The sequence below is a fragment of the Falco biarmicus genome, chromosome 4 (assembly GCF_023638135.1).
Source record: "Falco biarmicus isolate bFalBia1 chromosome 4, bFalBia1.pri, whole genome shotgun sequence".
NCBI lineage: Eukaryota > Metazoa > Chordata > Aves > Falconiformes > Falconidae > Falco > Falco biarmicus.
The window spans coordinates 113,200,294-113,217,183 of NC_079291.1; the positions used below are offsets into that span (position 1 = coordinate 113,200,294).

General features: G+C 59.4%; 1 protein-coding gene across 3 annotated transcripts in view; it reads left to right on the top strand.

Annotated features, from left to right (window-relative positions):
• The window catches only part of CACNA2D2 (calcium voltage-gated channel auxiliary subunit alpha2delta 2), a 223,570-nt gene that overhangs the window by 193,687 nt on the left and 12,993 nt on the right, over nucleotides 1-16,890 (top strand). For all 3 annotated transcript variants that reach the window (XM_056334538.1, XM_056334540.1, XM_056334539.1), the window contains exons 6-21: nucleotides 2,655-2,799; nucleotides 6,725-6,856; nucleotides 7,104-7,161; nucleotides 9,342-9,392; nucleotides 9,566-9,665; nucleotides 10,462-10,620; nucleotides 11,120-11,227; nucleotides 11,940-12,018; nucleotides 12,206-12,255; nucleotides 13,193-13,282; nucleotides 13,536-13,604; nucleotides 14,067-14,141; nucleotides 14,585-14,659; nucleotides 14,833-14,904; nucleotides 15,214-15,285; nucleotides 15,462-15,523. In XM_056334538.1, the coding sequence (XP_056190513.1) occupies nucleotides 2,655-2,799; nucleotides 6,725-6,856; nucleotides 7,104-7,161; nucleotides 9,342-9,392; nucleotides 9,566-9,665; nucleotides 10,462-10,620; nucleotides 11,120-11,227; nucleotides 11,940-12,018; nucleotides 12,206-12,255; nucleotides 13,193-13,282; nucleotides 13,536-13,604; nucleotides 14,067-14,141; nucleotides 14,585-14,659; nucleotides 14,833-14,904; nucleotides 15,214-15,285; nucleotides 15,462-15,523 (1,397 nt within the window). The remainder of the gene's footprint in view (nucleotides 1-2,654; nucleotides 2,800-6,724; nucleotides 6,857-7,103; nucleotides 7,162-9,341; nucleotides 9,393-9,565; nucleotides 9,666-10,461; nucleotides 10,621-11,119; nucleotides 11,228-11,939; nucleotides 12,019-12,205; nucleotides 12,256-13,192; nucleotides 13,283-13,535; nucleotides 13,605-14,066; nucleotides 14,142-14,584; nucleotides 14,660-14,832; nucleotides 14,905-15,213; nucleotides 15,286-15,461; nucleotides 15,524-16,890) is intronic.

Here is a 16,890-nt window from a genome sequence, read left to right on the forward strand (position 1 = left end):
GTGCCCAAATCAACCTGGCTTAAACAGGAATAACTTGGTTGAGGTCAGGAGATTTATAGATAAAGGATAAACGCAGCTTGAATAACATCAGCTCTTTCCACGGGTCTCTTTGCTGTATAGGTGTCAGTGATGCATGAAGTGTCCTACGTATATATAGCTGTATATTTGTCTCCAAGATCTATACATATGCTTCTTTACAGCTACATGAATGAGAGCAGCCAGACAGCGCCGAACCTGGCAGAATACAAATTAGCCCCTAAGAAGTGGGTGATATAACAGAATAATGATAAACAGAAGAGTGGTAATTATATACATAGTAGTTCCAGCTCCAGTAAAGTGGAGAATAACCATGCAGCCTGGGGGAAATAGGGAGGGTTGGATTTTCCTGGCTGCTGGGGGTGGCAGGGGCAGTGGATGGGCTGGACTCTGGGAGGATGCCCTGCCAATTTGAGGTGCGGAGGGATGGGGAGGTGTCATCAGGACTTTGCTGGACTAAGAAAAAAAAAAGGTTTTAGTGTCAAAGCAGAGGTTTTGGTGCTGCAGGTGCCCTCAGGGCCACGGTTTTATCCCATCTAAAGCCTGTTTTCAGCAGGCATCTCTAAATCACTGTCTGGTGCTTGGTGAAGCTGGCAGGGGCAAACTGTGTGGTGCTTTCCCCCAGAGACTTGAGCCCCAAATTGATGGCAGGCTCGGGGCTGGGGCTGCTCTCCAGCTAGCCCATGGCCCAGCATACAGCCAGGGTGCCAGCTCTGCTGCAGCATCACGGCTTTGCAGGGGGGGCAGTAGTCAGTTTGTGCCTTTTCTCCAGATTTACGTGAAATTGAGAGCATAATCTGGATTTTGATCGTGGTGACATGGCTCAGGGGAGGTGGGGACAGTCTCTGCCCACCTCCCACTCAGCTATTGCAGCTGTAATTGAGTTCAGCATCTTTCTGGGTGGCTGGAGCCCCTGTGGCAGGATCAGCTTGGTGACGTGGTTACACTTGCAATCCACCAGCTGGAATTAAAGCCCAAACCTTGCATATGAATCCTGTTATTCTCCCGAACTGTGGCGAATGGTTTGGCCACTCTTCGCAATGTCAGGGGAATGTCACTGCCTCAGTGGCCGGCCAGAGCTGGCACAGGGGAGGTGGCATCTCTCTGCATCATCTGCAACAGGGAAACAGGGAGGAGGCCAGGATGGGTGTTAAATGACCTTCGTAGTTTATTTCCCAAACACATAATTTTCCTTTAAATATATGGCTTTTCCCATGAGAAATTCAGACCTTTTGTCCCCTGGGTTTTGTTGAGAGGAGCCTGGCCAGTGGGAGAGCTGCTCACGCTGGGCCACCAGGACAGTGGGATGGGACAGTCCCCTACCCCTTGTCCCCACTGGTGCTGGGGTGCTTTGCTGCAGGACAGCGTGGGGCAGCCATCCCTGGCACAGTACCACACAAGCTCTCCCTGGAGCTGCTTGCGCTTCCAGTCACGTCTGCTGTCGTTTCTGCGGGGCTGATCTCTGCTACCGCAATCAGATGGCCTTACACGGGCACCGAGATAGGCACTTCGCTCGGGAAGGAGGCACAAGGGGGGGAGTTGGCACTGAGCTGCTTTGCGAGGGGAATTCATTCCCTTGCCAGGCAGCAGAATCCACTCCTGTGCTGCTGCGCCCACCCCTGCCCCTTTTGCTCCTGCAGCCAGGGCCAGGGGAAGGTGGCTGGAGCCATCCTGTACCCCAGCTTGGGCTTGGCATGTCTCTGCCCCTGTGTTGCCTGTCCCTGCCCACAGACAGAGCAGGTAGCTCTGCAGCTCTGCCCAACTGCAGCGGGGATGTAGCTCTGAAGGTATGGAAGGGCAGGTGCTGCAGCATCCTCCCCTACCTCCTCCCCATCCTGAGCATCTCCCATCCGGCTGCACACAGCCTTCCCCAGCCACTGGGCTTGTGGGCTGGGATACAGCAGCTCTGACTCAGCACCTTCTCCTGGATTTCTTTGCTCCCAGCAGGATGGCGGAGGTGATTTCCCCAGCTCTGTAGCAAGGCCACCCCCTTTCTCCCTCTTCCCTGCATGGCCCTGCAGCTCAGCTCTGCCCCTGTCCCCCCCTGTAGCCACCCAGCCGTTCTGCCTGCACCAGCACAGCCCTGCCCTGCCTTTCTGGAGGGGTTTCACCCGCAGTGCCATGCTGGCCGCAGGGCCCTGGGAAGGTTGAGGAGGGCTGGGAAGGCGAAGGAGGACATTTGAGCACCAGCAGTGGGGAATTCGCCGTCTCTTCACCATAATTAAATATTGTTTGCATTGCTTATTGACAGAGCACTAAGCTGCACTCCGTTTTAATTTGTTCTTTGATAGTTGCCTTTTGCTGCTAATTGATTTTCAAGGCTTTTTTGTTTTGGTTTGGTTTGGTTTGTTTTTTTTGTCTGACTTAATACCTGTCATGCTACCAAAGTCGGAGAGGCAAGGCTAACCGGCACCCACCTTTGTGCCCACCTGCTCCCAGCAGCCGCTCCTGTGTGCCACCAGCACTGGCATGGGCTGCGGGCCAAATCTGTCATGAGAGCCAGCATGGCTGGTCTTTGCAGGGGGGACATTTGGTGATGGGCTTTGGGTGGTGGTGTTCCCAGCATGTGTCCAAGGCTGGCACCCCGGGTGACCCCATGTGCTCTGCTCCTTCTCTAGGATGATCCTGAAGGAGAAGAGTTCGAGAGGGAGAAGTCTAGCTCCAACTCCTTGAAGCTGGAGTTCACGGATGACCCCAACTTCAAGACCAAGGTTAACTATTCGTACGCTGCTGTGCAGATCCCCACGGACATCTACAAAGGCTGTGAGTGCTGCTCCTCACCCGCTCCACTCTGCTCTGTGCTGCCTGGCCGGGCTCAGCCTCCACCTCTCCTGCTCAGGGTGCCACAGCCCCAGGGACTGTCACCCCGGGGTGCCACAGCTGGGGCTGGGGGCTGGGGGCTGGGGGCTGGGGCAAGCTGGCTTCCAGCCGGGTGGACACTGGGAAGAGGCAGAGTCACTGTGTCAGAACAGAGGTGACAATGTGTTCCTCCCCAGGGACACTCAAGAGCATGGGATGGGCCAAGGAGGCAAATCAGAGGTTAGGGCTTATTAGGAAGGGGTGGAGAGAGGAAAGGAGAAATTGTAATTATGGCAAAGGATAAAGCTTGTGCCCACCCATCTGTGATCCCTCCCTGCACAAGAGCTCAGCAGAACCTGAGGAGCTTCAGAGCAGGCGCTGGAGCCAGGCAGAGGGATGGAGCCCCTCTGTGCGTGAACAGTTACAGCAGCAGCAACTCCAAACTCATAGGAGGGAGCGAGAGGGGCTGTGCAGTGGGAGAGGGCGAAGCAGGCATGCTTCGTCGCTGGCTTTGGGCTGCCTGAGGCTGAGGTTATTAAAAGGGAGAAAAAGCAACTGAAATCCTTCAGGAAGGCAACAGAGGGTGACTGCAGGATAGTGAGATGCTGCCCTGGGCAGACCCCGGTGCCAGAGCACACAGGGGGTATCAGTCCCATGGCCGTGCCCCTGCCACTGCCAGAGGGCACAGGCTGCTCCAGAAAGGGGGACCGGGTTGGCTGGCCAGCCTGGGAGCAGGCAGGGAGGGATGGATGTGTGGATGGGATAGGACACACCACACCAGCTTTAAGTCCCTGCTGGGAAATGACACAGTCCCTGAGCTTCCAGAGCTCTCTCTGGCCTCACTCTGGCACGTGGTGACAGTCGGTCTCCATTTCCCTCTAGTGGCTGCTCTGCACCGAGCTGGGGACCACTCCCAGCCGGAGATCATACTCAAGTACCCGCAGGCCGCATCCTGTGCCCAGACCCTGCTGTTGGAGGGCACCCCTCATCTCCCTGTACCCACACCCCAGTGTTTCAGTGGCACTTGCCGAGGGCTCCCAGCTAGTCACAGCGGTGACTGGGTCCGAGCTCACATCCCTGCCCCAAGCGGCATTTTCCTGGTACATGGGCTTGTTACCGGCACGGCTGTGCTCACAGCTGCATCAGTGCAACGATTTCATCACGGCAGCAGCAGTGGATTAGAAATTTGCAATTAGTTTTATTACCCAGCTAGTGCAGGCCAGGCAGCTAATGAAGCACATCATGCAAGCAGGGTGGGCTGCGTGGGATGAAATATTCATTACTCCTCACCCCTGCTTGCCAGTTGACGCCACGGCTGATGCCCTGCCATGGCCACATAAATCACCCTGCTCGGCTGTGGGACAAGAGCAAATTGGAGATTAACATGCTCCAGGGACTCACAGCCTCTCGGAGAGGGATGCTGGAGAGGGAATGGGGCAGTGGGGGGTCCCAGTGGGGGAACACCCTTCCAAATCCCAATCCCAGTGGGGAAGGGAGCTGCAGCCACAGGGATGGGCTGTGCAGGCACAGGGATCAGACCATGTCCAGCTTCCCCAGGGTGCTCCAAAAAGGCACTGTGTAGGGCAGGGTGCTTAGCTGCTGCACTCTGGAGAGCAGGTTTGAGGTGTGAACATGGGGCCATCCCTGTGCCCTCTCCTGAGGGGACACCAGCAAGCTTAGCAGAGCCATGGGTGGGGAGCATGTCCGGGGGCGGGGGGGGGGGGGGGGGGGGGGGCGCAGTGGAGAGGCGCTATCACTATCGCTGCCTGGCACGCTAATTAAACCACTATGGAGACACCCTCCACCGTCACCCCTCGCTACACACACAAATTACATCCTATATGTGTTTTATTTACTGTGCCATTTTTAATTAAATCTGCAATCGCTTGCTGGCAGGGCGGGGCTGGACTCACCCTGATGGGGACAGGGAGGAGACGGGGACAGGAACAGGAATGTCACCAGGAGGGGCTGGCAGCTCTGGCCTGGACTGAGGGGGACAGAAGCCATCCTGACTGTGGACACAGCCTCCCATCTGATGAGCAATAGCCCATCACTCTGTGCACAGGGAGAGGGTGGGAGCTGTTTGTGCACAGGGCAGTTATAGAGGCTGCATTCCTGCAGAAGGATAGTGTAGGGGCTGTATTCACATGCAAGGATGATATAGGGGCTGTACAGATGAGCAGGGATGGTAATAGGGGCTGTGTTCATGTGCAGGGGTGGTATAGGAGCTCTGTATGTTCACAGGGAAAGTGTAGGGGCAGCTTTCATGCACAGGGATCGTATAGGGGCTGTGTTTGCTTACAGGGATGGTATAGAGGCTGTATTTGTTCACGGGGATGATATGGGGGCTACACTCATGCTCAGGGATGCTATAGGGGCTGTGCTTCTGCTCAGAGGTGGTGTATGAGCTGTGTTTGTGCACAGAGGGCATAGGAGCTGCATTTGGCACAAGCCTGGTGTGGCTGATGGGCCCCAAGGGGCTGGGGGTGCAGGTGCTGCTGGGGCTGGAGGGGAACCTGTCAATATTGCCCAGGGCTGCTCCAGGCAGGCAGGAGCCTGGCAGCCTGCTCACGACCCCTTCTCCCAGGAAAAACCATGTCCTGTGAAAGAGCCAAACAAGAAATCATCCTAAGTGCCCAGATAACAGCACTCTGTGTGGGCACGGTGCTGAGAAATGGCTGGGGAAATATGGATGGAGTAAATCGTGATTTTAAGGGATAGCTGCCTGAGGGAAGAAGTCTTCTGCAGTGGTGCTGGGGTGGTGGGAACCGGGATTCACCCTGGGTGGAACCTGCCCATGTCCCGCCAGCACCTCAGGGCTGTGGCAAAGGCTTGAACAGGTGATGACAGTGTTTCGAGGAGACACAAGTGTGGGAGGAAGCCTTAGGAGAGCTAAATATACTCCTCAAATGTACACCAGCTCGCCTGCAGCACTGCACTGGTTGCTCCGCCCAGTGCTAAGGAGGAGGGCTGCTCCTGGGAGCTCTTGCACCCCAAAAATGCACTGAGGGTCCCCCAGGATGAGTGCTGCCAGCTGCCCACTCCTATCCACAATGGCACAGCTGGCTCCTCAGCACCACAGCCCCAGGGCTCACCGTGGGGCTCCCCTGGCCCCGGCCCAGGGCTTGGGGTACCCACAGTGTTCCAAGTGCCCCAAAGGGCACTGTGAGGACTGGGGGGTGCCACTGTCCCCAAAGCATCTTCCCTGCCGGCTGGCCAGCCCCATACCTGCCATACTGCCCCATACTGGCGCCCCCCCCCGCGCTCTACCAGCTCCCCCCTTGATTAATCACAGGCTGGGGCTGCCAGCAGCTTATCTTTTGCTTTAATAGCTGAATAATTTAAAACTGCTGTTTGCCGGCATCTTAATTGCTTTTGCATCAGGTGCAGGGGCCAGCAGGAATGCAGAGCAGGGCCCGGGAGGCTCCACACAGCCCTGCGGGGCACAACCCCTTGGTTTCCCAGCTGGTGCCTGTCCCCAGGGAATGGGGCCAGCACGGTGGTGGGAGGAGCAGGGAGTTTTGCTGGGAAGGTGGTGAGATGGCAAGGCAGCTGTCCCCAGTGGTGGCTCTCCCTGCCCCAGAGCGAGGGGATGGGGATGGAGAGCGGTTGGGGGAGTATGGCCAGGTGGCTCAGGTCTCTGAGGAGAAGGGACAGCAGGCTGATGGTGGAGGCTGTGGGAGCAAGGGACCAGGGGGATGCAGTAGTATCTGCAAAGTTCCTGTGGGCTCCTCCATGGGAAGGGGCAAAGGGGACACACCACCTCTCCCGCCCTGCCATCGCTGTGGGGACACCGTGGTCCCCAGCACACACACCTCCACCCCACACCCCCAGCTCTGCTGCTCCCCCGCATCTGCCCACCCACCCACCCCGGCTCTGTCTCCTGCAGCCACGGTCATTCTCAACGAGCTGAACTGGACGCAGGCGCTGGAGGATGTCTTCATCGAGAACCGCAAGGAGGATCCCTCCCTGCTCTGGCAGGTGTTCGGCAGTGCCACCGGCGTCACCCGCTACTACCCCGGTGCGTGGCAGGGGCCAGCGGGGGGTGGTGGCTGGTGGCTGGCCAAAAGGGCATGGGGGCGAGCATCCCCCAGCGCCAGCCCTGGGGGCCACCTGGCACACATAACCGTGCTGTGTCAAAGCCCATTGGTGTGAGCACCCTGCCAGAGGCTGCTGCTTCCTCACCCCTGGGCATCCCTAAGTCCCATTCCCCTGTCCCCCACCCCAGGACAGCCCTGCCTTGCTCACCACCTGCCTTCCCCCCGCAGCCACCCCGTGGAGAGCTCCCAATAAGATCGACCTCTACGACGTGCGCAGGCGGCCCTGGTAAGGGGGTGCCAGGTGGGAAGGGGGGTCCTGTCGCCAGCCCTTCCTGGCTAGGAGCAGCCAGCTCCCTCCCCTTTTCATTTCACACATGGTTGCCATTAGCAAACACATAATTCGGGCAGAGGCACCTGAGCTGCAGCTCTCCGCTCCTGCTCCCCGTCCCTTTTCCTAGGAAGGCAGAGTGGGATGGAGAGATAAATCCTTGGGTACAGATGAAGGTGGAGAACCACCCCTCACCCTGTGCCCCCCCTGCAGCCGTGGCGACTGGCGCTCAGTCCTGGCCAGCATTCCCATCCGAACGGGAAAATCCTGGCTCTCAGAAACTGCGAGCCAGGAGGATGGCAAGAGAAGCAGGCAGGCAGCGCCGAGCTGTGGTTGCGTGATAGCTGCAGCCATTTAGCTGCACACCGAGTGAGGCGGGACTGCATCGAGTCCCTGTCACCCAGGTAGAGGTGCCAGCTTGGCAGCGTCGGTGTGGTGCTGCCCATGGGGCTGGGGGAGCTGCGGCCCCAGCCTGCCTGCCCAGCCTGACACGCACAGTCATGGAGAGGAAAGCAGGTGCCAGTCCCCACTGCATGCCCAGGGAGCCTTGTATCCCAGGGGGTCACCCCCTGCCTAGCCCACTGCCCACACTAGGAGATGCCCCCTCTCCTTGTCAGAGAATTAATGGCCCTGCTACTATGGTTAATTGTCTTTGATTGCTCCACATTAATTATTAGCTCCACATTAATTATTAACTGGTCTCTGCCGGGGCATCCATGCGGGTTATTGGCCGAGGGGGGAGTGGGGGGCTGTTTTGGGGAGGAGGGGCTGCTGGTGTGTATGGGGGCTACTGAGCCTGGCTAGCACAGCTCCCTGTCCACTAGCCAGCCTGGCCACCCACTTCCCCACGCAGCCATGGAGGAGCAGCAGCACCCGTTGTGCTAGGTGGCAGCTCACCGCTGAGAACACCCCCTTGGGGTCCTCTCCTGCCCTTGTGCCAGGGTCCGGTGCAGCACACAGCCCTCAGTGCTGGGCCCACCAGGGTCACAGTCCTGCCTGCAGCCTTCATGGGGCTGCCAGCACCACTTGCCTGCCCTCCCCTCCCTTGATGAATGGCGCTATTAACCACAGCCTTCTCCCGCAGAGCCCAGGGTATTCATCTGAGCAGGGCAGCCAGAGATGTATGTGCTGCCACAACCCATTACAGGCAGCATCTTAGTTGGGCTCCATGCCACGCCAGCAGCCCAGCCCCAGGGAGTGGGGCAGTCACCAAGCCCCCCGGCCCCCACCAGCTGGCAGGAAGCCCATGGGCAGCTGCCTGCCCATCCTGCACTCCAGCTTGACAGGAGGGTGCTGGGAGGATGCAGCATCCACACCAGCAGGGCCCCACATGCCAGCATCCCCCATCCTGCCCAGGTAATCACTTGTAATTAGGAAACACCAGGACCTGGAATGAGCAATCAGATCCTGCCCCTTCCCCAGTCCTCCCCAGTAACGGTGAGTAATTGATACTAATAACAGACTAATTCATTTGCATCAGGCCTGATCCTGATCAGGCCAATATTGAGGCTCCCTTGGACTTCAGCCATGGCAGGAGCAGGCCTGACGCGATGGGACAGGGAGGCTGGGTGGTGCCTGCCCGTTGCTGGGATGGGTGCTGAGCATCACGCTGGCCCCCTCCTGTGCAGGATGGCACAGCAGAGCTGCAAGCAGGACTGACTGCTTCAAGGAGTGAGGAAGGGTTCCCTAATTGTTTTCAGGGAGGAGGATTTATATAGTAGTATTATTTTTCCTTCTCGTAGCTAAAAATAACTTAATCAGCCTGGCCTTTGAAGCTACCAGGGGGGTAAACAGCATCTTAATATGGATGTGTGTGTCAGCATAATCAGCGTGCAGAAAAGGGCCTGAAATGATGGAAGAGTTTAGCATTTAGAGCTCATTAGACTGATACGGTACCAAGTGGCAGGTCACTGGCGGTCTGCCGTGCCATGCCATGCTGTATCCTTGCCTCTTCCCGCCACCACCTTGTCCCTGCTCCTTGCCATGGGGTTACCGCAGGCATGAGTGCACAGGTGCTCTCGGCACAGCTCCCCGGCCACCTGTGCCCTGGCAGAGCTTTGCTCTTGGGCTGCACCCAGCAGGGTCAGGGTCCCTCCCAAAATGAGCAGACCCTGCTGACCTGCCTCTGCACCCTACAGGTACATCCAAGGCGCCTCCTCCCCAAAGGACATGGTCATAATTGTGGACGTGTGAGTACACGGGTCGGGGCCATGGTGGGGCTGAGCCAGGTCAGGGTGGTGGCACAGCATGCTGGGGTGCCACTGTCCCACCAGCAGCCTCAGGGATGCTTACTGGGACAGCACTGGCAGGGAGCCCTGTGCCCCCTCACTGCCAAACCCCCAACACCCTTCTCTCCTGCCAGGAGCGGCAGTGTGAGTGGCCTCACCCTCAAGCTGATGAAGACCTCAGTCTATGAGATGCTGGACACCCTCTCAGATGATGACTACGTCAATGTGGCCTCAGTGAGTGCCGCGGGGTGGGTGGCAGGGCTGTCCTCCCCAGGCAGCTCCCTGCTCCCCACTGTGGGAGCCCTTTTCCCCCAGACCCACCTGGCCAGGAGCTCTGCAGAGAGAGAAATGCCCTGGTTTTATTATATATATAATAACTATATAAGGAAATAGGTACTCAGGGCTCAGCTGTCCGTGGTGGTGAACAAAAGCTGTCCCCATCATGGGGTGTTTGCCACAAATGGTCCCAAGGCGATCCCAACCAGCCACCTCTGTCTGTCACCAGCCAGTGACATCATGCCCCTATGGCGATGTCACCAGCCCGTGACCTCATGCAGCACAGCGGCTGTGCCACCAGATCTGTGCATCGTTGGGCACCCAGCCCATGCCGGCCCTCCCCTGTCTGGCCGCAAGCACGCTGGCACTAATTAACGTGTCTGGCCTGGCTCCGTTAGCTGGATCGCTGCTCCCCTAATGAATGAGCCCTATTGCCAGCAAATGAAGCCATAAACAAGAGGCAGCACCTGCTCCCGCCGCCGGCGTGCCGCAGCATGGCTACTTGCACAAGCCTGGGGGTCCTGCAGAAGCAACCCTGGCAGCACCCACTGCTGGCACCCACACCAGGCAGCTCAGTGCTGGATTTGTCCCAGACTATGCCCAGTCTTGGCATCGGCAGTCCTTGGGAAGTGGGACACGGGATGCTCCGACCACATCCTGCCCATGGAAGATGAGCGTGGCGGGTGGTTTGTGCCTGCCAGGGGCTGCCCCTGTCCCCTTTCTGTGACTTGCCCCCCTCCTTTTTGCCTCCCAGTTCAATGAGAAGGCAAAGCCGGTGTCATGCTTCAAGCACCTGGTACAGGCTAACATCCGGAACAAGAAGGTCTTCAAGGAGGACGTGCAGGGAATGGTGGCCAAGGGCACAACCGACTATAAGGCTGGCTTTGAGTACGCCTTCGACCAGCTGCAGAATGTAAGCTGGGGGCCAGGCTGTGGACTAGGGGAGGGAGAGTACACCCATGGGTGCTGTGGGCAATGGGAATGCTCCAAGCATATGGCTGCTGCCCCATTCCTGGCACTTTGGCATGCAGAGGGCTCCTTGTCCTGCTTTGCAGTGCTGGGAGGGACATCCCTCTCCCCAGCACACTGTAGCTGAGGTTTTGCGGGAGCCGCTGCCTTTCTGGGTTATTAAAAGCTAGCAGGGCTGGGCGGAGGGGGCTAAATCCAGCCAGACACAGTGCCAGAGGCAAAATAAAGATGGATGGTGCTATTAGGCTCCAAGTGGCAAGAGCCACAACATCATTCCCAAGCAGACAGTGTCCCTTCTAACTTCATCCCAGCCACCCTCATCCTGGAGAAACAGACTGGGAAAAGAGATGGCTCAGGGCCAGCTCTCCCTGGCTGCATCCAGCCCTGCGCCTGGCACGGCTCGCTCTGGGTCTGGCCTCAGGCACTGTCTTTCTGCCCCGCAGTCCAACATCACACGTGCCAACTGCAACAAGATGATCATGATGTTCACGGATGGCGGTGAGGACCGGGTGCAGGACGTCTTTGAGAAGTACAACTGGCCCAATAAGACGGTGAGGGGCTGTGGGGCTGTGTGCTGAGCTGGGGCCACTCACTGGGGAGGGAGACGGCTGCTCCAGCTCCATTGCCAGCTTCCATCTCATTTGCCTCTTCACCATCCTCTCTCCCTGACAGCCTGCTTCTGCACTGAGCTGCTGCCCTGGTAATGGGATGGCTGACACACCAGTGCCGTTTATAGCTGGCTCCCACCTTGGCATGTGGGAGCATGGGACCATGTGCCCCACAGGCCGCTGGGGAGGGGATGGGGCTGGTGGGCTCCCTGAACACCAGCCCCGTGGGGAGCAAACCCCAAGCATGGGGGCAGGTCTACTGGCAGGCAGGCGAAACAGCTGGACTGTCCCTGTTGCTGTCCAGAGACCTGTGGGTTGGGGGGGGTTCTGGTCCATGCAGGACCCTTGGAGAGCACAGACCCCTCTGGGTGCAGTGATGCCCCAGCCTAAGGACCCCTGGGGTAGGTGGCTTGGGCCAGTGCAGTGATGGTGGGGGACAGGACTGGCCAGGGCCAGGTGAGGAGAGAGGGGCTCCCTTGCTGCCAACATTCACAGGAGCCTTCTGCCCACCTGCACTTGGCCGTGAGCAGCACAGCTGCGGGCCATGGCAGGCAATGCCACACTATCACCAGGGAGGTTGCCATCAGCTGGCAGCACTGGGTGTGGAAGACCAGGGTGTCCAGCAGATGGTCCTCACCACCACACTCTGCTGCAGGTGCGGGTCTTCACCTTCTCCGTCGGGCAACACAACTACGATGTGACCCCGCTGCAGTGGATGGCCTGCGCCAACAAAGGTGAGCAGGGCTGGCACCCAGTGGGCACAGGAGGCTGCAGGCTGCTGGGCTGGCCCCTCGCCAGGAACCTGAGAGGGCTCCGGTGCGTGCCACTGCCAGCAAGGTGCCAGGCTGGATAGCAGGACAGCCAGATAGCCGCACGGGCAGACAGCCGGCTCTCCAGCTGCCTTTCTCTTTCTTTTCCAAGGTTACTACTTCGAAATCCCCTCCATCGGCGCCATCCGTATCAACACGCAGGTACAGCAGGCAGGCGGGGCTGCCCACCAGGCATCCACGGGCAGAGCTGCCCTCCTGGGGTGCCCTGCCGGGGGGCACGCCTCAGCAGCCCCTGCCCCACTGCAGAGAGCCCCAAGACTGGCAGCCAGCGTGGCAGCCAGCTTGGGAGCTGAGCCCTCAGCCAGGCCTTGCGCTGTTGAAATAAGTAATTCATCTTCTGCAGCTCCCCATGGACCTGCTGCCTTTTGAGTGACTAATTATGAAACATCAGGCGTTAATCATCACAGAGCAGAGCTGAGCATGGGCAGAGAGCGAGCGCAGGCAGGGCCAGGCGCAGCAGCACCCTGTTTGGCAGAGCCAGGCATGCATGCCCCCCACCCTGTCCCACTGCCCCTTTTCTACCCTTTTTCTTTATTGGATGCCCCCGAGGTGCCATGGTAGGTAGGTGATGAGAGTCCCCTAGCAGGGCAGCCCCTCGGGGCAGGGCTGGCATTGTGGCACAGAGGCTGCCCCCCACCCAGAGGTCTGCCTTGGCAAGGTGAGCCAGGACAAGGGAAACCTGCCCCAGGAGAAGATCCCAAAAGGCCAGTGGTGGCAGCCAGGGAGACAGCAGTGATGTGGTCCAGGTGTGACAGAGCAAGCCCAGCGCCAGGGGTGGCTGGAGCCAGGGGGCTCTGGCTGGTGCTGCCTGGGGAGCCCATGCCCTGCCCGTGCCCAGCTGATGGAGAGCAGCACCTTGTTCCCGTCTTATACACCCATTCAGTTCACAGCTGGAGCCATTACCCTCAGGTTTGGTAGCTGCCAGCTAGCCCTAGCTAGCTCAGCCTGCAGCTGGGGACCAGCACCAGGCACCCTATTAATAATCCCTGGGGCGTGTGTGGGGACAGGGGTGTCACTAGGTTGGAGCAGGAAGGCGTCTGTCCCATGTCATGCTTTCCCCTGCCTTGTGTGCCTGCAGGAGTACCTGGACGTGCTGGGCAGACCCATGGTCCTGGCTGGGAACCGAGCCAAGCAGGTTCAGTGGACCAATGTCTACCAGGATGCCCTGGTAAGGAGCCCTGGCCCCGGGGTGCAGGTGGGGACACCAGCCCCAGGGTCCCACACAGCCCCAGGGTACAGGTGGGGATGCCAGCCCTAGGGTCCCTGCCTTGGGGTGCAGGTGAGGACAGCCAACCCCAGGGTCCCGCACAGCATGTGCCCCCATCTCCCTTTCCAGGGGGTAATCCCCTCTGCTGCCCACCCCCAGCTCTGGGTCTTGGGGCTGGTAAGGGACCATGGGATACCCTTCTGTGCTTGTGCAGGGGCTGGGCCTGGTGGTGACAGGCACGCTGCCGGTGTTCAACCTGACAGAGGACAGCAGTGACAGGAAGGTAGGAGACTGTGGCTGCCATTGCCCTGGCTGCACCAGGACAGAGGGGTGGAGAGGGTGCCGTGATGCTGGGTGCATGGCTGTGATGCTGGGTGCATGGCTGGGGTGGGGGGGGTGGGGGGGGGGTGGGCACTGGCACCCCTGGGGTGCTGCCTGCTCTGCACCCTCTTCCTGGGGTGAGACCAGGGGTGACTGCCATCCCTGGGACCCAAAATGGCCTTGGCTAGCTCTCCCAGTTCAATGGGGACAGCTGGCAGCTGCAAGTCCCTGGCAGGTGCAGTGTCCCATGGAGGGCTGCTGGGGAGGCTGGCATGTCCCACCCTGTGCTCCTGCAGTGTCCAGATCTAACCCACACATCCCTGGAGGGAGAAGAGGTCCATCCCCCTGTTTCCCCATCCCCGTGCTCGTGGTGGCAGGTGACAGCCCTGCTCCCACCTTCCTCCCTCCCTGCGCTTCCTTCCAGAACCAGCTCATCCTGGGCGTGATGGGGATCGATGTGGCTCTCAATGACATCAAGAGGCTGACACCGCGATACAACGTGCGTGGGGGCCCCTTCTCCTCCAGCCCTGCCCTGCACTGCCCGAGCCCGGCATGGAAACGCACTGTGGGGAGCCCTGAGCTGCACCCACAGCACCCCAGAGCACCTCCAGCAGCACTGACAGTAGCAGAGTGCAGGCAGGGACCAGGGCAAGCAGGCAGGCAGGGATTGTAGCTGGGTGATGTGCTGGGACCCAGAGCAGAGATTAAACCTTTGCAGAGGCAGCAGGGAATAAACCTTACCAGCCCGGGGAAAGGGGCAGCAGGGAAGATCCAGAGCCAGGATGAGAGATGCTGTTGGCCTAAGAATAGAAATAGATGGCTAGAAAAGCCCTGGGGGTGGTGTGGGGCGAGGTCTGCCTGGAGAGGTGAGGGCGGTCACTCCAGCACAGCATGTCACAGAGCCACTGGGCCAGCCTCATCCCTTCTCCTGTCCTCCTGCAGCTGGGGGCAAACGGTTACGTCTTCGCCATCGACCTGAATGGCTACGTCCTACTGCACCCCAACCTGCAGCCCCAGGTGAGGAGGGGCCCGTCAGGGCAGCAGCAGTGGGGGTTACCTGGACCCTGTGGGACACATGGCTTCCTGGGGTTGTTAGGAGCTAATTGGTGGAATTGTGATGAGTTTTTCTGGACTCAGTGACAGCTGCAGGAGCCCTGAGCCCTTCCCCGACTCTCCCTTTCTGCATGCAGATCATCAATTTCCGTGAGCCGGTGACGCTGGACTTCCTGGATGCTGAGCTGGAGGATGAAAACAAGGAGGAGGTGGGCAGATGCAGGGGCAGATTTTGGGGTACAGGCTGGCCCCCCAGCCTGCAGTTGCAAAGAGCACTCAGCTCCTCCAGCCTACCCGGGGAGTGCCTTGTCCTAAGGGCCCCAGCACAACTCCCATGAAACCATGGCAGGGACGGGAACTGGGTCACTGTCCCCTGGGTGCCAGCATGATGAGCCCCCCAGGCTGCTCACCCCTCGCCTCTGCACCCTGTGCATCACCCGTGCCACCCCACTGGGTGGGTGCCCACAGGCTTGTGGCTGGGCTGTATGGCCCTCAGTCATCTCCTTCATGTCCCCCAGATCCGGAGAAGCATGATTGATGGGAATGACGGGCAGAGGTTCATCAAGACCCTGATCAAGTCCCTGGACGAGGTAACACTGCAGGGGAAGGGGGTCACGGCCAAACTGCCACCATGCTGAGCACCCAGCCCTGGCAGCGGGGAGTGAGGGGCCATGTCCAGCACCGGGCTTGGAGCCGGGATCCTGTGTCACTGCACCAGCAGTGTCCTGGCAGCACAGAGGCCTGACTGGCTCCCTCTGACCTGCAGCAATACATCGACGAGGTGTTCAGGACCTACACGTGGGCCCCCATCAAAAGCACCAACTACAGGTGAGCGGCACTGCTGGCACACCCACGCTCACCCAGCATCAGCCAGACCCACACCAGTACAGGGCTGTGGTCCTGTGCCTGCAACTCCAGAGATCTGCAGGGCCATAAGGAACATATCCCATGGGCTGTGGGGTTGCAAACTGTCCTCACATCATTGCACACAGCCAGTGATGCTCTGGAGGGTATTCCCAAAAGTGCTGTCTGCCAGTGGCTGGCACTGCAGTGTGGGGCTGTGGTCCCCAGGGCTCAGGACAGGCTGCAGGGCTGACATGTGAGGTGCCAGACAAGGGACACCCTGCCACTGCCTGTCTGCACAGCCAGGGGCTTGCACAGGTCTCTGCCTGCTCTGGGGTGGGTGAGAGGGATGTGTGCCCATGCTGCAGCACAAGCAGTGGCTTCGGAGGCAGAGGAGAGCAAAGTTCCCCTCTCCATTTATCGCCCAGTTTGCACCAGTTTGGATCAGCAGATGCGTAATAAAAGACCCCAGCGTCATCATGTCCGTGCTGTCCAACGCATGCTGCCTCTGTCCTGTGAAGAGCCATGTGGTACCCCTGCTGCCCAGTGTACCCTCCTCCTCCTGGCCACCCAGCTCAGGAGGCTGGCAAGGGTCACAGCCACCTCCCAATGCTGCCAGGTGTCCCCTGCGCAGCCCCAGTCCTGTCCCCCACAGTGGCATGCCTCCGGAGCCAGGCAGCACTGTGGAGGAGGGGACAGTGACACAGGGTAACACGGCTGTGGCCAGGGCTGCTAGCTGATCTGTAGGGTGAAAGATGCTGCTGGGCTACCGTGGCTCTACACAGCGACAGGGATGTTCCCTGGGACACCACCAGCACAGGGTGCCACCAGCACTGAACAGAAAAAAAGTCACCCCCCTCCTCTTGCCACCTGTGGTTTGGTGTGCCACCCCTCTGTCATGTTTTTTGGGGTGCCTTCACCGCTGCCATGCTTGCTGGGGTGCCCAGTCCATGCCGCCAGGTGCAGAGAGGGCTAGCTGGGGTGGTGGCTCAGGGGGCAAGTCCAGGTCCCGGTGACTCAAGTGTGGGTGTGACATCTGATGAGGGGTCAGGAATCTGGCCCTCACCCACTGGTACTCACTTAGCCTGGGCAGCACCTGGCACAACCACCATCACCGAAGGCCACTGCAGCCAGCACCCAGGAGCCCAGCTCCCTCTGGAAGTGTGTCCTATGGGTTCAGTAGCCCCAGCACCACCTCCTGCCACCTCCTCTCCCACCCACATCCTGCACCCTGTGTGCCAGGCTCCTGGCTCATGGATCCCTCTTTCCAGGTTCACCGGCAGCCAGTGTAGTGGTTGTCTTCCACCTCTCCTCACTGGGAGGGTTTTGTCCCTTCTTTTGAGGGCTGTGTA